The sequence below is a fragment of the Theropithecus gelada genome, chromosome 2 (genome assembly GCF_003255815.1).
Source record: "Theropithecus gelada isolate Dixy chromosome 2, Tgel_1.0, whole genome shotgun sequence".
NCBI lineage: Eukaryota > Metazoa > Chordata > Mammalia > Primates > Cercopithecidae > Theropithecus > Theropithecus gelada.
This window is the reverse complement of record NC_037669.1, coordinates 17,951,026-17,975,931: the sequence shown is the minus strand read 5'-3', so window position 1 is coordinate 17,975,931 and position 24,906 is coordinate 17,951,026. Positions and strand designations below refer to the sequence as shown.

The 24,906-nt window shown below is 37.6% G+C and overlaps 1 protein-coding gene across 1 annotated transcript in view; it reads right to left on the bottom strand.

Annotated features, from left to right (window-relative positions):
• Positions 1 to 24,906, bottom strand: part of EPHA6 (EPH receptor A6) — a 930,608-nt gene that overhangs the window by 28,678 nt on the left and 877,024 nt on the right. The window contains exon 16 of the mRNA XM_025376846.1: positions 4,259 to 4,408. Within this exon, the coding sequence (XP_025232631.1) occupies positions 4,259 to 4,408 (150 nt within the window). The remainder of the gene's footprint in view (positions 1 to 4,258; positions 4,409 to 24,906) is intronic.

Here is a 24,906-nt window from a genome sequence, read left to right as displayed (position 1 = left end):
TTATTATATTATTCACTAAAACGGATTCTGCAGACTCAGAATTGCTCATTGTAATAAAATATACAACAGTCTGCAGAATGGAGAAACTCATAAAAACAATCTGAAATTTCTTAAACTAATTTAAAATCATAAAGCATGGTAATATTCCATTTGATCTGTATGAATAGCTTTGTTAAACTCACTAAATTGTAGCAAAAATATAAAATACTCTCACAGAACATAGTCAAATTTGTATTGTCTATCACATTTTCATTTAAAGTAGGCCTTGCTTGGAAAAAGTCAAACATAATACCATATTTTGATCAAATAAATGAGAAATGCAGGACAGATAGGGAATAGCCAGTATTTGGAGAGAGCAGCTGGGAAGTTTTTGATTAAGCTATTTCTGCTTCCAAACAAAATCCTGGTTACGGGATCTGTCACAGTTATGCTGACTTCCAATATGTGAAGCTAAACAGAATTTCAACTCTCTTTACTGCAGCAGCCAAAAATATTCGCAAGATACATAAAAGATTTTAGCTCTGACTATTTTCCTGTAGTCTTGGGTTGATGTGAGGACCTCAAGGTTTGGGTTTTTTTTTTTTTTTTCTTTTTTTACCCCCCAGGCCTCCATCCTCTTTTTTCTCCCTTTCCCAGATTCTTGCTTGGATATTCTTTGGTAATGCACGTCAAGACCATGACAATACAACAGCTTACACCCTACCTGGTGGAAAAACAACCAGGCTCTGGGTGGAGGAAGTTCAGCCTTGTGCTGTGAGCACTGGCAACCCTGAACCAATGAGAATGAGCTTAATGTTGGAACTCGATTCCTGGCTGCAGCATCTTCTCCCAGTTCCAGATAGAGCCTCTGTGGCCAAATGAGGTTTAATAGGCAAAAATCACTCTCTAAATGGTCATCTTGGACACAGATCACCAATATACATGGCCAGAATGGCTGGGCAAACTTTTGGGCAAGATCCAGGAAAGGAAGGGGGGACAACAAGGTTTGGACTACTTTAGGCTACAATTATTAAGAACAATTTACATGGTGGTCTATGTTGAAAACTACACATTTGGGCAAAAGCTGCTCTCCTAAAAAATCTGTCTTGTGGTCTGGCATCTTCATTTGTCCTTCTGTTTTGTGGACATCCTATCTAATTCTTGGCACCTCTGCAGAGATTCAGGAAAGTCCTAAACACCAGAAAAGAATATTATGAATCATTCCTTATTCCATTTGCTGAGAAAAATATAATAACGATTTCTTCAGAGATTATAAAATCATAGCATGTTACTGTTAAAGTGGACGTTAAAAATCATGTAACCCCTTTCTTGTATTTATTGAAAGTGAGGCACTTTTAAAGCTTTTAAAGTTCAGTGTCTTTCATGGTTGAGTTATGGTTCACATAACCATGACCATGGTTACTAAATGGGTGGTGCCATAATCTGGGGGACAGGGGGCGGGCGTGGTGGCTCACGCCTGTAATCCCAGCACTTTGGGAGGCCAAGGTGGACGGATCATGAGATCAAGAGATCGAGACCCTCCTAGCCAACATGGTGAAACCCTGTCTCTAGCAAGAACACACACAAAAATTAGCCGGGCGTGGTGGCGGGCACCTGTAGTCCCAGCTACTCCAGAGGCTGAGGCAGGAGAATGGCGTGAACCTGGGAGGTGGAGCTTGCAGTGAGCCGAGATCGCACCACTGCACTCCAGCCTGGGCGACAGAGCGAGACTCCGTCTCAAAAAAACAAAAAAAAAAAAAAAGAAAAGAAAAGAAAAGAAAAATCTGGGGGGCAGGAAAAATCATGGAACTGCTCTTTATATTTATTTGTATCCTCCTGTTATAAGAATGTTTATGAATGTCTAATAATGATTATGACCTTTATGACCATAAACAATTACTTGTATGAATACATTTTGCAATATATATATTTAAGTCAACACCCCAATTCTTATTCTCTTCTCTTGCTTTTTTCCCCCATAGCAGTGATTGTCATGTTATATACTATGTCTCTTATTGATTTTGTTTATAGTCTGTCTCCCTCCCATCAGAAAGTAAGCTGCATGAGGGCAAGAAACCACTGGCCCTATATGAGGAGCTACGTGGACTGTAAACAAAACCACCATGAAAGATACAATTATTCCTCTTCTCCTTGCCCATGGCCTATTCTAGAAGTTTATTGGAATTATTTTCTAAGAGCATTAGTAAGTCACCACTATGAGATTTTAAGGAAATATGTCACTTCTCTATGCCTCGGTTTCATGACCAATAAAGGGATTGGCCTAGATAATCTTTACAGTCTCTTCCAAATATAGTATTTGTTCTCTGGTGAAAGCCTAGGTCCTAGAATGGAGAAGATATTCACTAAATAGTTTTAAATGAATATATTAGTACAGTAGTACTTGTATGTAATCTGCAAATAAATAAACATATGCCATGTATGGATGCTCAATAACTTCTTATTGATACCAGTATATTAGTAAAGTTTGGGGCCCTCTGAATTAGAAATTTAAAAATTTTTAAGTCTTCTGGGAACTGGTTAAGACAATAACTAAACAGAACACCAGTTAGGGAGGTTACTTGAGGTGCAGCCTCTTCTGTGCAGTGAAGACTGTAACTCATCTGTAGGAGGGCTTTTTATTCTGGGCATTTGCTTGAATGGCCTATTTTAGTTGTGTTAAAATAGAACAAGCAGGCAAGCATTATCTTGAGTTTAGGGCAGAAGAGGAACTATGGTGACTGAAACCAGGGCTTTTACTACCTAAGGTAACTGATTAAAAACAAAACAAAACAAACAAAATCCCAAAACATGGGTTCCTTTTGAAAGTGAAGGAACAAATTTATGCCTCTGGAATTCAGTTTTACGAAAAACTGGAAAAGCAGTCAGGAACAGCCCCAAACAAAGTCCAGTGGCTTTGAAGAGCAAAGGGAAGAGCAAAGGGGTTCTTCAAATAAGATTCCCTGATGAATAGTAGACTGTAGGCAAATGACCTAGATCTAAAAAGTCTAAGTATTGGGGGCGTGGAGCAAAGGTTGCTGGTTACGGTGCACTTTGTCCTTAAGGGCAAATGCTCGGCAGGGCCCAGCCACACTGGCTTTGCAGTCTGATGTTGTGCTTTGGAGCACAACGACTGAGCAGTGTGTTTGGCCTCAAGCCTGCTGCTATGTTGGCTTCTGGACTTAGCATTTTCCACAGAGTCAGTAGACACTCACAGTACTAAGGAGTCAGTTTCAAAAACAGTACTATATGGCAGGGAGAAACACTAGCCATCGCCAGCCAACCAAAATCCAATCTTATCTATGCCTGACATTAGAAAAGGATAAATTTTCTCTGTAATTAAGTCCTTAAGATACTTGGACAATTTGAGATTGGGACGGTGTGAGGTGTGGAGGTGTGTGTGGGTTGCTTAAGTTGTGTTAAAACTGGCAAATGAGATGTGGCGATAGTGTTTAGGGATTATCTATAGTTACATAGTCTTTGTTTTCACCTATGAACATTCAGAATCACATTAGAGGTGATTTCTCATGACCATTGTATGAGAAACCATCATATACTTTGAGAAGAACAGGTGAGTAGACAAAGCCTGAATTTTGAGATGAGAAAGTGGGAACTTAAAATATAATGTCAGCTCTGACAGTACACTTACATGCATTGTCAGAGTATCTGTATCTTTTGAATACTATCTCTATCGCTGTGGATAGGTCACAGGGGTTAAATGTGTGAATTCTCCTGTTCTATAATATTATAGTATCAACCAGCAAGGTAGTTTTATAGATAAAATAGAAACAAAACAATTTGCAATACGGGTCATGTATCTCAAAAGAACCGTACTAGATGGCATATATTGACAATGCATTGCCTGAAAGCATTCACTTTTTTCCCTCTAAGTCATATCTAGTCTAAATTAATTTGCTCTTTACAGTGGTGCATTGAAATGTCCTAAGGAAGAAATAAAAAGTAAACATTACTCTTTCTTTTGTCTTACTTGTAGGTCAAGGCTATTGCATAAACACAGTCAAATGTCATTAGAATGAGCGTGGAAATCTCAGATGTAACATGTGGATCAGGCACTCACATGGCACAGCCTGGCAGCTGTCCCTGAGGACACCAAATACATCTCAGAGTGAAAGGTTACTCAGCTTCTCAAACTCAGCCATAGACCATGAGCAGCTCTCAGGAAGATAAAGGCCAATCTGAGTGAGGACAAAAAGCATATTTCCCCCTCAAGCTAATGTGTTTACATTCACAAAATGGCAGTTTAACTATTGGTAGCACTTACATCTTGGTTAGACATTTCCCAATAAGGTCTCTCTCCATAGGACATGACCTCCCACATGACAATGCCATAGCTCCATGCGTCACTTGCTGAGGAGAATTTTCTGTATGCGATGGCTTCTGGGGCTGTCCACCTGATGGGGATTTTTCCACCCTGGAAAACAAATTGGAGATTTCTTAGCTGGCTTATCATTGTATTAAAAACAAAATGGTATTCCAATTAAATATTTTTTATTAGAAAGATCTAAATACTTCATAATAGCACTGGCATTTTACATTAAAACCAAAAGAAAGCCAGAATAATGTTGAAATGTCAGAAATATTTCCTATAATTATTCAGGAAAAATAGCTTTAATGGGAAATAAGTCACACTTCAGAAATATTTTATTTCATTCATTAGAGAAATTTATTTTTACTTTAGATTCACACAATAAACCCCTCTATAATGCCATTTGAAGAAAGTTCCAGATTATAGGACATTAAAACTAAATATTCAACACTCATTAAACATTGTATTGCATTTATAAATAATAATGAGAATAATCTCTAACTTAATTGAAGACAAGTGCTTAAAAAAAGAAGGAAACATTCTCTACCAATTCAATACTTACCAGAATTTTATTTCGTTCCCTTTCTTTCCTTTACATCTGCTATGATTACATTTATTTTATATGAAAACATTCTTAACTAGTATATAAGCGCACCTTGAAAAGATCATCTTTCTTTCAAAAACTTTAATATAGCTTATATTTTTATTCTTCAATTTCAACTTAACATTTTAACATATTAAAGGAATTAAATTGCATGAATTTAATCTAAAGGTTCAAGAATTAAAGTCTGCCATTGTGTTACACTTAAATTTTATTAACATTTATTACATTTTATATCTTGAAACACTCTATAAATCCCTTTTTACTGTAATGACAAGAATAAAACAAATCATCCATTTGATTTACAATCTTTAAAATTCGTGCAGCTCCAAACTGCGAGTTGAGGGGACGAAAGCAGCCCTAGCGCCACTAGATGGCGGAAGAGAACAATGAGCAGCTCCCAGATTGCTGTCTTAAACCGTGGAGATGGCTTAGGTTCATAACAAAAATTATATTTGACTATCAGAGCCCACCACAAAGGGATTGTTTCAACATTGTCCATGATCATGATCACATAATCTCATCACCCACTGTGTGCAAAGCCTGGTGCAAGTAGGGGTGGAAAGAAATAAAAGTGTGTTCTTCGGCCCTTAAGGAATTTAGGTTAAGTATCTTTAAAGGTGAAACTGAGTGATCTAAACATTCCTTATTTAGTAATATTTAGTAAACACTACTTACTCAGAAAAAAAGGGATTAATCTAAAATGGGAACAATTTAGGTTTCACAAGGCACAGGACAGCACTAATGGAACCCTCATTTCAAAGACTAGTAACATGGAATTGTTAGAAGAAACCTTGGGGAAAACACCTTGAATCCAATCCCCTGAGTTTACAAGTGAGCACACTGAGCCCAGGGCTTAGAAATTTCAAGGTTTAGAGATTTCTCACAGTATTATTAGGTACCTTATATATACTAATGCTATCATATGATGTAAAGGTGTAATACTTAAGCACAGGGATTCTGTAACCACATATTGAAGCAGCCGAATAGAAGGAAGCCTGAAGCCTGAGGTTTTCATGCGTTGGGGCAAAGGTTAAAGGCAGCACCAAATTAAGACTAGGAAATTAAATGTACAAAGTTGGTGACAGTAGCTTAAGAGTGTTGGGGGGCAGGGAGGTGCAAGGGGAGAAAATTCATTCTTGAACCCAAAGTAGGGTAGCCAGATAAAATAAGGGACTCATGGTTAAATTTGTATTTCAGATAAATAACAAATAATTTTTCATTATAAGTATGTTCCACATGGGAATTTTTTGGTATAAGTACATCCCAAATATTATATGAGACATGTTTATACTTAAAAAAAAAAAATGCAAATCATTGTTTACCTGCAATTCAAAGCTAACTGCTCACTCTCTATTTTTATTTGTTAAATCTATCTACCCTAATCCAAAGCACTAAAAAAATTCAGGAATGAGAACACTGCAAATGATCCAACCAAACATAAAGTCATGTTCTAAAAACTGGGTGTGATCTTCACAAGGGGGTAAGGATACCTCTACTTGTATTTGTGCACCAATACTGCAGTATTCTTGTTTTATTTTATGTTTGTGACTAAAGTGCCTCAGTCTTGTGGCTCTGCATATTGAAACTATTTGAGTAAGATTCAGGTTTGTTTCCAATATGGAAGCCACATTTCCAGAAAATAAAGACCAAATTTCTCAATTTGACTCGAGAACGTATACAAGGGCAGCAGTCCCATCTGGCATTTCTCATGCTGGATCTTTTCCTTTGTTCCAGAAAACAATATGTAAAAGTGTGAATTGCTAGCCTGTCTGGCTGTTTCTTTGCTAAATCTTTGTGGGTTCTATTAAGATAGGCCAAAAAGCAAGTTAATGGTTATTTTATGTTCATTCACTCATTCACTTATAAATGATATTTCATATAAATTATTTACATATAAATTTATATTTTGAATAATTTGATATTACATATAAATGAAAACTTTATCACTTTCCTTCATAAGACTTTTTTCTTCAAGGGGAAGATATTACAGAATATTTGATTAATGGCATTGCTCCCTGTTATGAACTGAATTCTGTTCCCCTAAAATTCATACATTGAAGCCGAAACCCCCACTGCAACTATATTTTGAGATAGGGTCTTTAAAGAAGTAATTAAGGTCAAATAAATTTATAAGGGTATGGCCCTCATCTAATATAACTGCGTCCTTTCCTTATAAGAAGATGAAAAGGTATCAGAGGCATGCAGGCATAGAGAAAAGGCCATTTGAGGCCATCCTCAAGAAGAAGCCATCTGTAAGCCAAAGAGTGGGGCCTCTGGAGAAGCCAAGCTTGTCAGCACCTTGATCTTGGACTTCCAGTCTCTAGAACTGTGAGAAATAAATTCCTATTGTTTAAGCCACCCAGTCTGTGGTGTTTTGTTATGGCAGCCCTAGCAGAATAATACTCTACCACTATAAAAAAACTTTCTTTTTCAAAATACTTTGTTAAAATGAACAACATTACAAAATGGACAGTGCATCTTTATTTAAAATTTTATTTCAACTGTTGCCTTTTTAAAATTATTTATTTAGTTATTTATTTATTTTTGAGATGGATTTTCACTGTTGTTGCCCAGGCTGGAGTGCAATGGCACGATCTTGGCCCACAGCAACCTCTGCCTCCGGGGTTCAAGAAATTCTCCTGCCTCAGCCTCCCGAGTAGCTAGGATTACAGGCACCTGCCACCATGCCCAGATAATTTTTTTGTATTTTTAGTAGAGACAGAGTTTCACCATGTTGGCCAGGCTGACCAACATGGTTATGGTCCATGTTGAACTCCTGACCTCAAGTGATCCACCTGCCTTGGCCTCCCAAAGTCCTGAGATTATAGGCCACCACACCCGGCCAACAACTATTATCTTTAAATGGAAAGTATGAACTGGAATACATCTTAAAATAAAACATAAAAAAAAATTGGACATAAGTTTAATGTAGGAAATAGAATTCTAATTAACAAAATGCATGATAATATGAACCCGATGGTATGCACAAACTAGAATAATTCTGAGCATACATGGAATAGGGATAGGAAAGCAGTCACACCTTTTGTTCCAATGGGAGGATGTATACTGGATACAGTTTATATCTAAGTGCAAGATGAGGCAGAAAGGAAGAAGCCCTTAAGGCTACTGCGTAGTCTCCGTTCCTTATATTAGAGGAAACACAGAAGCACCTGGGTTTTTTCTTTTTCCTTTTTAATCGAATGGATCAACTTAAACTTTCGTGGCTTGATCTCATCTACATATTTTTGCCCATGATACTGAATCATACACAGATGTAATGCACTAAGGTACTTTTTTTCTCAAAGCATTAACCACCAGATGTTTGCTTCAGGTTTCAGGAATGAACAAATAGTACTTTAGATTTGAAATCACACTTATTGGAACATTACATGTTGCTTTACCATATGTTTATGAGAGAGAAAAAAGTTACCAAAGATGCTAATCAAAATGACTGCATGTAACTCAAATGACTTCTCATTTACTAATACTTCTCTTACAGAGCAAGCTTAATAACTTAGGGAACAAAAGAAAAACAGGAAATAAGTAAACTGGAGGGGTACTGAAATGTTTATTAGTAAACCTTTTGTGTTTTTTCTGTTTCCAGGTCATATTCAGAGATTGTTATCTAACAAGTAGGTAGTCAGTTGTAGCTGAAAAAGTGCAGGTGAGGGAACAAGGAGTACTGTATATTTGTATATCTTTGTCTGCCCTGTATCCCCAGAGTGGAGTTGCATTATAGGTGCATTTAACATCTGAGTATTACTACATAAGCCTCTAATCTTCAGAGGAGAGACCAATCAATTGAAATGTAGTAAGGATACAGAGGCTTAATACTGGAACCAAATGGAAAAATTCCGTAGAGAAGCAAGAACACTTAAAATGTCTCTCTCCATTTCTCATTTACTGGATTTGATGGTTATCTTGAAGGTAAAGGGTTTGAATAGACAGTAATCTGTCTGTAGACTTTTCTTATGTTCTCAGTCTATCTCTATAGTACTCAATTAATGAGTATATATTATACTAAAGAATAATTTTAAAAATCCTTAAGAGCAATTTTAACTAAACAATGTTTTTCTTCCTGAAATACAAATTGTAAGACACAACTTCACTATAGTTCATTGTGTGACCTTGGGCAAAGCTTAATCTCTAGAGTCTTAGATTTCAGAACTGCAAAATGAAGGGATTTGAATTAATGACCATAAAATAGTAAACTATAATGAGTTTTGACATTTGCCCGGAATTTCTCAGCTCCCATTAAATTGCAAAGAGATAGGCCATATGAGCTGGTACCAAGACGGTATGAGCAGACAGCCTGATGACGGACAGAAAAGGAAGCAAGCACACTTTAGTTTACATCCCTGGCTAATAATTCATGGTTACAGTGGTGATCATGAGTGGTAAGCAAGAGGTAAAGTAACTTAAACACTTTGTTTAAGAAGGCAACAGCATGAATAATATATATTGGAAAGGTTTGAAACCAAGACATTGACTTTTTCTTCCTTTTTATTTTTTAACTCTTAATGGGTAACCATTGGTTATTTGGAAAGCTTATTATATGGAGTCTTCCTGATGTCAGACAAAGAAGGCATTAATATGCTTACCGGAGGACGACTTTAAATTGTAATTTCTTGTTGGTGGGATTATGTGTGGCAGAGGTGGTCTTGTTTCAGGAGCTTTGATGGAGAGGTCAGCATTCTGGGGTCTTCTGTCTGAATTCACTATGGCATCCCAAAAAGTCACAGCATGATCTCACATTCACTAGTTATAATAGACAACCCTAACTAGGGGGATAGTCCTCTTACTCTTGAGAATCACTGATCTTGAGAAAGAAATCCATCTCTTGTGCATCTCTTCCTAGTTTGTATTCCCCAAATCAACAAATTATTTTATAGCGTAAAATGGTATCATATTGTGCATGTGTTTTAAAATTACGTGCCCAGCCTCTTTCAGAGAGGCATGTATATTCCTCCTTTATTGAGATTTACAAATCTAGGGAAACTTTGGTACTCTGGAAAGTTTTATCCTTTTCTGAAATATGGAGATAATATCTGTCTTTACTTGAAGAAAGACTGAAGGCTAAGAGTGGAATGAATTCATTTACAGTACAAAGGAGAAACTTCTCATATTTTGACTTCTGGATAACATTTATTAAGTGGATTAAATGAGATGGTCTACACAAAGCACCTCTTAGCAGCCAGCAGCCAGTGGACACTCAGTAAATGTTATCTGTTTCCTTAATTATGTATCCAAAATTTGTCTTTTTTTGGACTCACTTGGCTTCCAGGCCACATCAGCATCTCAATTCCTTCATGTGGAATCACTGAACTCACCCCTACCATGCCCAGGCTCAGGGATGATCTTCTCAAACAACAGCTTTTAGGAGTCAGAGGTGCAAAGTCAATTCTGCTGATGGACAGTCTCTGAAACAGTTCTGGTAATTCAGACCTTGTCTTGCCCAGTTCAAGAAAATCTGTGTGTCTTGGTCCAGTGAGTTTGGTCCCATGCTTAAACTCCTGCCGTTGTCCTGCCAGTGCCCTTCCAAGACTGGAGATAAATTTATATTTATCTTAATATTTCACAGGTAGGATTCTGTCATTATATAACATCATTTATGGTTGAATGCTGGCAGGCCAGACTTCTGTCTGCAGCTTGACCTGCCTGATAAGGATTGTGTCTGGATTGCTTGCTTTTGCTGTGTGTTTCTATTCTCTTTCTGAGGTCATGCACACTGGATAAGCTGTGAAACGTTTGTCCTTGAAATACACACGTAGACACAGTCACGTATGTACATACATGCATGCATGCATGCACATGAGATTGTGCATGTGCACACAATTTTGTATCAATGTCTCAAGATTCACAGATGCCAGATTAAAAACACTCTTACTCTAAGCAAAAGAACCTTTTTTTGGCACAGTATTTTTAAAATATTGGTTCTTAATAACCAATTTTTATAACCTGATAAGTTGACGGTAAACAGCATTGTTTTAGATAACAAACATATGAAACTAACCTTTTAAAAAATCTAATATAAGATTTTTTTATCCCTTGTTCCAGGTTTTCATTATGTGTGCTGAGGATCTTCATGAGGGTGTTCACTGAGGTCTCAGGGTTTTATATTTCATGAACCCAGAGCTCACCAACTATTGGTCCTTGGGTTGAAAAAGGCCTGAATTTAGGCTTTTCATGGCTAAGTTATTTTTGTTTTATTTTCTTAAACTGAAACTAAATGTCTTTAGACAGGGCATGGGCTCTCCAGAGCGTCTGCTCCACCCTCTCACCAAGTCTTTCATCAGACACACTTGACCTATTTCCATTATCTTCCTGGCCCTGTTGGTGTCGCTGCCCTGTCCCTCCCCCACCCTAACTCTAACCCTAACTTTCCATCTGATTATGAAATACACAATTATCTACTTTTGAAATTTGTTTTACAGTGTATTTTTCATAGAGAATAGGGGCAGATGAGAAACAATTTCAAATAAATATGAATAGCTAAATCATCAGCTTTGTTTTCTACTTGCTAAAAAAATTCTTGACTATGGAAAGACTCTCTTCCTCTTCTCATCTGGAACATTTAGAACTATACTACAATCTTATTCATTGTTTAAATGTATAAGCAGCTCGGTGAATGCTAATTTTTTGTTGTTCCTGTAATAAAACACTGCTTATCATGCTATTCAAACCCTGAAGAATTAGGATCCTTTTCACCTGCTTCCTCTTAAATTGTTCCTGAAAATAACTCATTGCCATCTATTTCTCAGTATTCTCTTTCAGTGAGAACATAGGCGCTACATCATTAAGTGAATAACACTATTCTGGGGGACATCTGTAAAATTAGTTTTCTATTTCATCCTATAAGGTAGATAATGTAGGACACAATGTTACTGTAGTGTGGGAGAATAAATATGTACTTTATTATGAGAATTGCCATTGTATCTGAGTGTAGATAACTTAAACACTACTGACAGTACAGGCAATTTTTTCAAAACAACCTATTGCTTATTATGGTTTTGAAAATATACTGTATGGTAAACACCCAGGGGGATAGCTGATAATATGTTAAAATGAGTTAAAAATACTATTCCCACTCTTATCTGGACAGCAGTACTCTTCTCTAACATCTCTCTTGAGGTATTCTCTCTTTCCCTTTTTTAAACCCAGCGTGCGGAAGACTACCTACCCCAGTCCACCCTCCCCAGTGCATTTTAAATAGCGATTTTTAAAGTTTCGTATTTGTAGTATTTATGGCAAAGAACTATGGAAATTAACACAAAAGTAATGGGTTTTCTTTTTAAAACATGCACAACATAAATCATAAAGGGGAGTGAAAGATTAATTATTCCAGGCCATTGGCAATTGTTAATATTGAGATATTTAACACATTAAATCTTTAATGAAAATATAACTCTTCCGATATATAACATTTGACAGTTTTATAAAGCATTTTTATATCAGTGGTATCAATTTGATGTGTAACATTAAAGAGTGGGTACTTTGCTTTCTTATCAGGTTGTACTGTGAGAATAATACTAATACAAAGCAATGATTAATCTCCGTAGCATCTGTGATGATTAATTTTACGTGTCAACTTGACTAGCCTGAGGGATGACCAGATAGCTGGTAAAACATTATTTCTAGTGTGGTTGTGAGAGTGTTTCTGGAGGAAAACATTAGCATTTGAATCAGTAGATTAAGTACAGAAGCTTTCCTTGAGGACAGGCATCATCCAATCTACTGAGGGCCCAGATAGAACAAAAGGGTGGAGGAAGGGTGAGTTTGCTCTCTCTTCTGGAGCTGGGATATCCATCTTCTGCTCTTGAACATCAGAGCTCTAGGTTCTTAGACCTTTGGACTTTGGGACCTATGCAAGTTCTCCCCTGGCCCTGCCCCTTTCTTAGGCCTTTGGGTTAAAACTGAATTATATCATCAGCTTTCCTGGTTCTCCAGCTTGCAGATGGCATATCCTGGGACTTTTCAGCCTCCATAATCACGTGAATGAATTCCCATAATTATATATATATACACATATAATTATGTATGTGTATGTATATATATACATATAATTATGTGTGTGTGTGTGTGTGTGTGTGTGTGTGTATATATCTCCTAATGGTTCTGTTTCTCTGGAGAATCCTGACTGTATTAGTTCATTTTCTTGCTGCTGATAAAGACATACCTGAGACTGGGCAATTTACAAAAGAAAGTTTTAATGGACTCACGGTTCCACATGGCTGGGGAGGCCTCACAATCATGGTGGAAGGCAAGGAGGAGCAAGTTATGCCTTACATGGATGGCAGCAGGCAAAGAGAGAGATTGAGCTTGTGAAGGGAAACTCTCATTTTCAAAACCATCAGATCTTGTGAGACCCATTCACCATCACAAGAACAGCACGGGAAAGACCTACTCCCACGATTCAATCACCTCCCACCAGGTCCCTCCCACAACACATGGGAATTCAAGATGAAATCTGGGTGGGGACACAGTCAAAGCATATCACTGACTGATACACCATCTATCTCTATCCGTGGTTGGATGATATTTATTTGAGGAAAAAATTTAGATCCTGTCATAGGGAAAATAAATTGCATAAAGTAAAGTATATCTATATTTATACTAGTAGTATTTGCAAACTCTGCTTAAAAACAAATATTCAAAAAGAATGGAAAACTTGTATAGCACTCCAAAGTATACACAAGGGTGATTCTCATAAATCCTGGGGTGCTTGCTTTGGACAAACAGCATGCAATGTAGAGAGACAGAAGAACTGCAGAGCTGAATCCTGGCTTCTTGGCCCTCTTTCTTCTCTAAGCAGTTTTGTGATCTTGGGCAAGTTACAGATTTTCCTGTAAATAGGGGTAACTGGACTGTGATATCTTGTAGTTCATATGAAGGTCTAATATTCTATGATTTGTTAATATATGTAATACCCCAGTGAATTAAGACAGAAGGAACAACCTTCACTTCTGTCTAAGGAAACAGACAGAAAGTGTTAGTGCAGAACTCAGTTGCTTCCTGTGCCATTGTTATGCCCACAGGCACTTTATACATTAAGTTAGACTGTTCCTGACAGATCCACAGTGCTTGGAACATATCTGAGCAGCAGGTCTTCTTTTGCAGCTATTGCAGGTAGTTTTGTGATATATTGGTTTAGAATGGAACAGTGACCTTAAATTACCATTGTCAGAAAGGTTAGCTCTGACTATCATCCAAGGAGGAGAGAAAAGATGAAGAATGACATCTTTAGAGGCAGTCTGTCTGGGGTCAGCTACTTAGACTGAAGTACACTCAATAGGAGAGAGGGCACAATTATCTGAAGGACTGAAGAACATCACTCCAGGGAAAGGATGGGGTTGAAGGGTTCACCCCCAAAGGTAGAGAAGAACTTGGAAGAATGTCTGGAAGTACCTGGAGCTGGAAATACCAAAATATGTTTAATACAAATAAATCTATTTGAAAGGCAGACTTGGCTGAAAGAATTATTAAAATGCTCATATTTTCTGTATTAGTCTGTTTTCACATTGCTATGAAGAACTACTTCAGACTGGGTAATTTATAAACAAAAGGGGTTGAATTGACTCACAGTTCCAAATGGCTGAAAATGCCTCAGGAAACTTAACAATTACAGCAGAAGGTGAAGGGGAAGCAAGGGATGTCTTACATGGTGGCAGAAGAGAGTGAGAGTGAAGGAGCATCTGCCAAATACTTTTAAACCATCATATTTCATGAGAACTCACTATCACAAGAAGTGAAGCATGGGGGAGACTGCCCCCAAGATCCAATCACTTCCCACCAAATCCTTCCCTTGACACATAGGGATTACAATTTGAGATGAAATTCATGTGGGGACACAGAGCCAAACAATATCAATCCACCCTGGCCCCTCCCAAATCTCATGACCTTTTCACATTTCAAAACCAACCATGCATTCCCAATAGTCACTAGAAGTTATAACTCATTCCAGCATTGACTCAAAAGTCCAAATCGAAAGTCTCATCTGGGACAAGCAAGTCCCTTCCACCTATGAGCTTGTAAAATCAAAAACAAGCTAGTTACTTCCAAGATATAATGGAGGTACAGGCATTGAGTAAGTCTTTCAGTTCCAAATGGGATAAATTGGCCAAAACAAGGAGGCCACAGGCCCCATGCAAGTCTGAAACCCAACAGGGCAGTCATTAAATTGTAAAGCTCCAAAATAATCTCCTTTGACTCCATGTCTCACATCTAAGCCACACTGATGCAAGAGGTGGGCTCCCAAGGCCTTCGGCAGGTCTGCCCCGGTGACTCTGCTGGATACAGCCCCACTGGGTGCTTTCACAGGCTGGCGTTGAGTGCCTGTGGCTTTTTTTTTTTTTTTTTTGACTTGCATGGGGCCAGGTGTATGGTGCAAGCTGTTGGTGGATCTATCACTCTGGGGTCTTGAGGATAGTGTCCCTCTTCTCACAGTTCCACCAGGCAGTGCTCCCCAGTGGGGACTATGTGTGGGGGCTCCAACTCCACATTTTCCCTCTATATTGCACTAGTAGAGGTTCTCCATGAAGGCTCTGCTCCTGCAACAGACTACTGCCTGGACATCCAGGCATTTTCATACATCCTCTGAAATCTAGGTAGATGCTCCCGAAGCTCAATTCTTGTCTTCTGCACACCTGCAGGCCCAATATCACATGGAAGCCACCAAGGCCTGGAGCTTGCACCCTCTGAAGCAATGGCCTGAGCTGTACCTTGGCCTCTTTTAGCCATGACTGGAGCTGGCGCAGCTAGGACATGGGGCACCAAGTCCTCAGGCTGCACAGAGCAGTGGGGCCCTGGGCCCAGCCAATGAAACCACTTTTCACTCCTAGGCCTCCAGACCTGTGATGGGAAGAACTGCCATGAAGATCTCTGAAATGCCCTGGAGACATTTTCCCCATTGTCTTGGTGATTAACATTTGATTTCTCCTTACTTTAGCAAATTTCTGCAGCTGGTAGCTTGAATTTCTCCCCCAAAAATGGGATTTTCTTTTCTACCACATGGTCATGCTTCAAATTTTCCAAACTTTTACACTCTGCTTCCCTTTTAAACATAAGTTCCAATTTCTGACCATCTCTTTGTGTACACATATAACTGTATGTGTTCAGAAAAAGCCAGGTCACATCTTTAATGTTTTGCTGCTTAGAAATTTCTTCTTCCAGGTACCCTAAATCATCTCTCTCAAGTTCAAAGTTTCACAGATTTCTAGGGTAGGGGCAAAATGCCAGCAGTCTCTTTGCTAAAGCATAGCAAGAGTGATCTTTGCTTCAGTTTCCAGTTAAGTTCCTCATCTCCATCTGAGACCACCTGAGCTTGGACTTCATTGTCCATATCACTATCAGCATTTTGGTCAAAACCATTCAACAAGTCTCTAGGAGGTTCCAAACTTTCCCACCTCATCCTGTCTCCTTCTGAGCCCTTCAAAGTGTTCCAACCTCTGCCCATTATTCAGTTCCCAATTTGCTTTCACATTTTTAGGTACCTTTATTAGCAGTACCCCACTCTTGGCACCAATTTTCTGTATTAGTTCGTTATCACTCTGCTATAAAGAACTACCTCAGACTGGGTAAAACCAAAAGAGGTTTAATTGACTCACAGTTCTGCATGGCTGAGGAGACCTCAGAAAACTTATAATCATGGAGGAAGGAGAAGAGAAAGCAAGGCATATCTTATATGGCAGCAGGAGAGAGAGAAACTGCCAAACACTTTTAAACCATCAGATGTCATGCGAACTCATGAGAACAGCACTGGGGAAACTGCTCCCATGATCCAATCACCTTCCACCAGGTCCCTCCCTTGACATGTGGGGATAAGAGTTGGAGGTGGAATTGGGTGGGGACATATAGCCAAATCATATTATATTTTAAGTAGGTTTTAAAGCTGGGGTAAATTGATTACAAAATGGAAGACAGTTTACTTATCCTCAGGTTCATAGTTGAGAAAATTTATACAAACCTTTATTCTTCATTCCGTTATTCCAATACAACATGCTGTATTTTCAACTTTTCTCATTTCTAAAACCAATGGATCCTTCAGATCCTTACTGGTTTATGATCAAAGTGGTCATTCTTCTTATGCCTGCCTATAACACTTACTGTCTGCCTCACTCACTTTGCAACTAGCATCATATACCCTCTACGTACTGTTATTTGAAATTTTAAAAGGTGAATGTACCGTCTTCCCAGAAAGTTTATAAAAGTTTTGGAGGGTCTTTTATTCTTCTTTTACTAAATGGTACTTCATAGTATTTAGTATTGTGCTGTGATTATAATGTAAATTTATTGATTATTTGCTGGGAGGATTACTTGATGGGATGAATTAGGAAAGTGGTGTAAAATGAAAGGCACAGTCTCATAACTACACTATATAAGTAGAAATCACATTTTGATTTTCAGTTCATTTTTAGTCATCACTATGAATTTGATTAATGATAAGGAAAAAAAAAAACAAGGGGGGATTTCTCCATCTAAATTTTCAATTTAAAAAGGGTACCACTAGAGAGGAACTGAAGGTCACTGGTAGCATTCATCCATTCATTCATTCCTTTGGTCTTGAGTTTCTTGAACACTTCTAACATGCCAGGTGCTAGAGTCACAAACAAGACATGCTTCTTGTCCTCAGGGAGTTCATGTTACAGTAAGAGAAACACTGATGCAAATAAATAATAGCAGCACAGAGGGTAAGGGCTCTAACAAAAGTCTGTACCAGATTCAATTGGCAGCAAAAAAAAAAAAAAAAAAAAAAAAGGAGGGATCAGTTCTTTGGGATGGCTATGTGAGGAGGCATTCAAAGCTTCAGAATAGAAGTAATCTTTTAGGTAGAGCTGAAAAGAAAAGTAGGAATTTGACTAGTAAGACCAAAAGACTAGGACATCCCTTCAGAGAAAACAGAAAGTTCACCGACAGAGGCACAGAGGGGCAATACAGCATCTCATGTACAAGAAATTGCAAGTTGTCTGAAACTGCTGCCACTAAGAGTCTAAGAAAAACTGATGATTGTAAAGTTGGAGACAGCAGCAATAGCCATGTCAGTGAAGACTTGGTTAGAAAACTAGAATAGCAGGCAGTGAGATTTCACAATGCTACCATCGCTAGAAATGCGTCCCTACAAAACGGAATTTTATAGTTTGGGTTGCATCTGTCACTTTTTTTACGTGCAAAATTATACAAAATTTGGTTTGATTTCTTTTTTGTTTATTATTGTCCTTTGTTTGTTGTGGCTTAAAGATTTGCATCTCGTGATCAAAAGTGGTGTAAATGAGTGTTTTTTTCCTAAAATGAAAGGATGACAGGGATCCTAAATCTCTCTTTTGACCTTTTGCACTAAATGTCTCATAAAAAGAATAAAATCACTTTAAATCTGGCAGAATTAACTACAGTAAATGTGTGCAATCATGCATCATACCAAGCAGGTTGAAAGGTCTAATTTTACTTGCATAATATATTCACTGTTTTATAGCAGATTTTTCCAGTGAATACATTTTGGCAAAGCAATGCCTTTTTAAACAAGATTCCAGCTTGTTTTGCTCAGGTTTAAGTATATCATTTGGGTTCTGAAACCTTGTTCATTGTGGACAGCAGATGGCTCTTGGAGGACATCACTGGAGCACTGCGTGGCATAACATGACAGAATCTGGATGTACTTGGCTGCAAGTAGAAAGAAGCGACAAATAATTTATATCATCTTCAAATGATATCACACGCCAGTAGCAAAAGATGATATAAAATAAAAGAGGGCTTATCCAATTGTGGAGTGAGGTCTTTTAAAAGATCAATCCAGATTTCTAAGAGCGCTTTCCATTTTTATCTTGAATGTTTCCTGGCTTTTTCTTATTTTAATCTATGCTCTTCTTGATCTGTTCTTTTTCTTTTGTTCTCTACTGTCCTGTTTTCTTTCGCTCGGTTCTTGCTGCCAAATATTCAGTGTGTGTACCGATTATAAATTCCCTGAGGCAGAGACTTTGTTTGCTCGGTTCTTTGATGTTTTCTCAGTGTTTAGAAATGAGCCCAAGCATAATAGGTGCTCAATTAATATTAGTTAAATGAATGTTAGAGATGTAGTGTACAATCACAACAGTGCTAATCATGGAATAGGCGATACTAAACAATGCTATGAAATGTGAGAGTTGCCATGATAGTGCAGAGTCAGGGAAGCCTTCCAGAGAAAATGAAGACTAGGCTGGAACCTTATAAAAGATGCATAGATTTAGATGAATGAAAGAGGTGTGAGAGAGGAGGGGATGGGAAATGGGGGAAGGAAGACTGGGCCAGGTAGAGAGGAGAACGTAAGATTCAGAGGTACTGAGAGAAGTTGAGTTCAATTGGAGAAAAGAGGTGAGATAAAGGAGGGGGAGAGGTGAGCCTAGAGAAGTCAGCAGGGGAGAGATCAGGAAGATCTTCCTCAGGCATTAAAAACAATTGGACCTTGTTTTGTGGCAATGGAATATCATTGAAAGACTTTAAGCAAGGGGATGATAAAATTTTGGTTTTTGTTTGGTTTTGTTATTTTTATTTTAGATCACTTTGGCTGCTCTGTGGATTGCTGATGGGGGAATAGAAGGAAAAAAGAAGAGGAGACAAGAAAACCTTGCCATGTCTAAAAAGTTAGTAACATTACTTCATAGTTCTGTAATATTAACATGACATCACATTTTTATACATTAAATATTTCTATTTCAGTTATGATTTAATATTTCCTATATTACTGATAAAAATGGGATGCCATTTACTCTGCTTCAAATAATCCAAATAGAGAGTCAAAGTTAGTCATGTAAAAGTTACAAGGAACATAATAAAAAAACTTAGAAAATCATCTTTTTGAAGACCGTCACATACTATAGAAGCACCATTTACATTCACTTTAAATTTATGTATTAGGGAAAATACTCTATCAGTCAAGTTCTTCAGAGAAAGAGAACAAATAGGATATGGACAGATATATGAGGATATTTATTATGAGAAATGGCTTGCATAATTATGGAGGCTGAGAAGTCCCATGATATGCCATTGGCAAGAGGGAAAACCAGGAAAGCTGATGGTATAATTCAGTCAGAGTTTGAAGGCCTGAGAATCAGGAGCTCTGATGTCTGAGGAGGAAAAGATGGATGCCCCAGGTCCAGAAGAGAAAGAGAATTCACCCTTCCTCTGCCTTTTTGTTCTATCCAAGGTCTCAATGGATTGGGTATACCCACCCATCACCCATGTTGATGAGGGCAGATCTTCTTTGCTGTCTGCTGATTCAAATGCTAATTTCTCCCTGAAACATCCTCACAGTTGCACCTAGAAAAAATGTTTTATCAGCTGTTCAGGCATCCCGTAGGCCAGTCAAGTTTACCCATAAAATTAATCATCACATCCTCTAAGGACTAGAAAGATTTTCTATAGATATTTAAAATCAATTATGCCATATTTTAAAAAAATCCATTTTTTCCTATTTAATTCATATGTTTTATATAATTTAGTCTGTATTAAAAATTCTAGTGTAAGTAGTTAACCTGAAGGGCAAGAAGGAAATGTATTCAACTTTTGTTTTTGTTTTGTTTTGTTCATTTTTCTTTCTCACATATATGTGTGTACTGGGCATTGGAAAGAAAGAAATTTCACTCAGAAAGGTTGTGTTTTAGTGTTGTCAGTTATGAAATTCTATATGACCAATTTTTACTTTTTTTCCCCTGAAAACAAATTTGCTCAGGGCAAAGGACTTCACATGGGCTCAGTGTTAAATGGACCCAAGGTCAAGTTGCTGAAGCAATTCAAGGAATCAAAAACAGCAATTACTGTTACCATGAGCTTCATCCATCACTGAGGCACAAAACAAGATAATATATGTGATTGTGCTTTTGATATGGTGGTTTTCATCTATATACTTCAGCCTGATTTTTGTATTTTGTTTTGTTTTCTAGTTCACTGGTGATTTTACAGCCAATGTTGGCTGGAAAACTTTATATGATGTGTAAGTTGCTATTTATTCAGTTCTGTTTGTCATACTATTGCTCTAAGTAAACAACTTTTACAGCATTAAACTTGTTCTCATACCTTTCTGGTAAACAAAATTGAACTTTAAGCAGAGCCCTGAGAATTCAGGACGAAAAAAAAAATACCTACTTGTAGAAAAATACCCAAGATGTTAAATCCAATATGCTGTTTTTAAAAATAACATCCTAATTTGCAGGAAAGCTCCTTTCATTTGAGGATAGCTATACTCATATTTTTCATTTGAAACATGAAGTTGGTTATTTCCCATTAGTCTTGGGTAGACATTTGCTAGCAGTCCACAACCAGAACCGTTTGGCCCAGTTTTGCATTATCGACAGGCTCTTCCCAAATGGCTTCTTTTAGGAATCTAGAGGAAGTTTCATGTCAGCGCTGTAGTGCATTAGCGTGGCTGTCAGAAATGCTTCCCGAGGGCTGACTGCTTTCTGCCTGAGTTCAGCCAGTGCTGTCAATCTTTCTTTCTCACGAATCCTAAAATGATCTCACCCTCCCTTCCCTGAATATCTCTTAAAAAGAGAATATTAACTTGTATAATTTAAGGAAACAGAGACTTCTTACATTTAGTACAGTGGGTGTTCATGTTATTGATGATACAACGGGGGCACTGGTCTAACTCTGTTCAAGTTGGGTTTCTTTATTTATGATTTTTGTTTCAGAGAAAGTCCTAGACATTTTAATAGTTCATTCTGTTAAATGATGGAGTTTACAATCTAACTTGTAAAATAAATAAATAAATAAAAGTGATTCAATGAATCCATGGGTTGAAGCCAGAATGACCTACATGCTACCTCCTAAAAGTACCAGTGGTTACACTGGTATGATGATAATAAGAGAAACAGTGGTTGACTTGCAGTACTGTTATATTACAGAAAAATTCAAACATTCATCATCATTAGGCATTATAATAAGCACAATTATATTTAAAAAGAATGGGAAAAAGGTTTCTCTCTGTGCTACATTTATGTCAGAAGTTTCCGTTTCTGTTTGTGCTGAAGAAGCATCAGGTTTCTAAGAAAATTCAAAGTTCCATATTTTTTATCCCTTTTCTAAATGCTCATCTATTTTGACCAGGTGCTTAGTTTCCAAAAGTATTATGGAATTTAAAGATTGCATCCATCCTTTACATAAAACTTTCTCATGTTGTCAAATGGGAACTTTCAATAAGTAATATAAAGGCTCATTAGTATTTCCCTTATACCAAATCACTTTGGCATTAAAGGAGAAAAAAAGTTCTTTATTCTAACACATTGATCTTCACAAAAGTTGAAAGATAATAAAATACCTGATAAAAATGCATAGCTTTGACCCTCAAAATCCATGTAAGTGAAAGGGGAGTGAATATTTCTGAATGCTAAAATTTGTACTACAATCATATTTTCTTGGCAGGCTGATTCAAAGAGCTTTATATGACAGGCAAGTTACACCAGCCTTGACAGTACAACTGGGTGAAAGATTCAGATCTGTTTTTATATTTAATGGGAGTGTAAGGGTCAGACTGTCAGAGCAGGATGCTCTTGCCAGTTGTCAGGAAGGGCTACCTTTGAGAACACTGAAATGGAAATGTAGATACCTGACATTATTTTCAACGTGGCACTCAATTTATAAATTTGAGGAAATGACTTGGAATCACTATACATTATTCCTATCACCTGTGATTTAAGGAATTGATTGCATTATATTTGGGAGGTTATAGAAAGGAAGAAAGAAAGAATTACAGATAAATCCGAATGTCAAATAACAAGTATAAATTATACTATACAGTAGTCAAGAAGGTAGGTATATATAAAAAAAGAAGGTAGGTATATCATTGTCAGACAGATGCAAATGGTACTCATATTACAATTTACTATTTAAAATGAAATTAGATATATAATATATATGATCCATAACCCATGATAAAGATAAATATGTTAGACTATCAAAATATATAACAGATTATAGAATTTTTACTAGTTAATGCAAAATATGTATTAGATATCAGACACAATAAGTGTTTAATACATTTTTTGCTGAAAGGATATAACTGTTAATGCACTCCAATTCAGGAAATTTAGTAATTAAATGATTCTTCTGGCCCTTTAATCTGACTCCTTGCACCCAAAGCCCTCTGATTCTCCCAAGATGGAACATTCGGCCAATACTAAGCTCTTTTTTAAGCTTTGGGACCCCTACTATCTCCACACAGGGAGCCTGTAAAGCTGTAAGACTCAACACTGAATCACCGTGTGGGTATCCTTCTGTTTATTAGCTCCTGCTTGGTTCTTTCAGATCAATCTCCGTCCAGTTCTTATATATGGAAACTTGTCCTCCTCTACCTGGTTTATAGGTTTCATTAGAATAAACTCATACTGGAATCCTTCACACTAAAATCCTGAGACTATGCCTAGTGCAAAAATTGTTTGCATTCCTGAACAATCACTTATTACCCATTGACAGATGCTCCGGATACTATGATCTTCTCACCAACAGGGAAACCCTTCTCTTCACTCTCTAACACAGCCTACCTGCCTCCTGACCTTTGGCCTGTGTGGAGTGGCCTAATGTTCTATTCCTTCCTAATGTCTTTCCCATTCTTTTCCCTGCTGTGTCAGGGTTGGCCTGCACTGGTCTACCAGTGATGGGAACGCTGACTCTGAAAAATCACATCTAATTTGCAGAGAAATTACATCTCTGTACATCTACTGGTTGTGATTAGATTATAATATGCGAACTGAATATTTTGTGATATCAAAGGAAATTTTATGTAATATACATATATGCATATATTTTATATGTGTACTGTGTGTGTGCGTGTGGCGTATTTCTTTTTCCTCCATATCCCACACCCTAGGTGGTGCTGCACCTTAAAAGAGATAGTTCTTTGTTAGTGGCCTTGACTTTAGATATTCAGTTCAGCTAAGCTAAAGCTGATTTCCTAAAAGTTACACAAATATTAGGGCATAATGGGTCAGTTTACATTAGCTGTATCTGCTTCTTAGATAATACTTCCATCCCTGAGAGCTGATGGGCATTTGTCTTGGGAGTGTCAGGTTCACCTCTACCCAGCCAGGTCCAGCAGCTCAGAATTTGTGACTTCTACCATTTCTGGACTTCAGTGATACAGCCCTGAAGAATGTGATATCTGGCATCCCATATGGTCATCGAAGGTGACACTTCATTAAACTTGGAAGCGTGGTAGAATTAATTCGTAATATGGCGAACTTTGGTCACTGGAGAACAGGAGAGACAGAAGAGTTCTACAGCAACATCTTTCTTGCTTCTTTCCATGAATGGCTTTGAAGCATGTTTTCTCCATACAGCCCATTTGGAGAAGTTCTTCATGCTTAGCGAACACATCTCTCAATTGCTCTGCTTTTTGTGGTCCACATGAAGAAGTAGCAAACATAGTAATATGTTGTGGTATTGCTTCACATTCTTTCTTGCTAAACTTCCATTTTCCCTCCATCCAGTTGCCCTGGTTTTGTACTTCCAAAATAAAGCATCATCATTTAAATTCTTTTTCTGAAGTTCTGTTTTCCAGGGAACTTGGGCTAAGGCAGTTGCCAAATAACCAATATTTCTGCCATCCCTTGAAAATTCAGGGAACTTATTCCAGTCATTAGGCAAGTTCAGACAAAGTATATTTTGTTAAATGCTTATATGAACATGTATGAGGCATAAGGGAATAGAATGTGGCATAAGGGAAATAGGGGTTAAAAAGGAGTTAATTTTCATAAGTTTTCTAGATGTTTCTTGGTCATTCTGTGAACATAGCTTATTCATACAGGCCTTATATTCTTGCTCAGTTTTAAGTTTTAATTCCTGTGTTGGACTTGGGAACTGTTTATCAGATTCCTGTTTTTGTGTCCTACATTTGTCAACCCACCACCCTGTGCAGTAAAGTATAGAAGTTAAGAGTTAAGATTCTTGAGTCACCCTGCTTACACCCGCATCCTAGCTCTGCAGCTTATGGGCTCTGAGGTTTTTAGCAAATTTCCTTACCTCTCAATACTTCAATTTT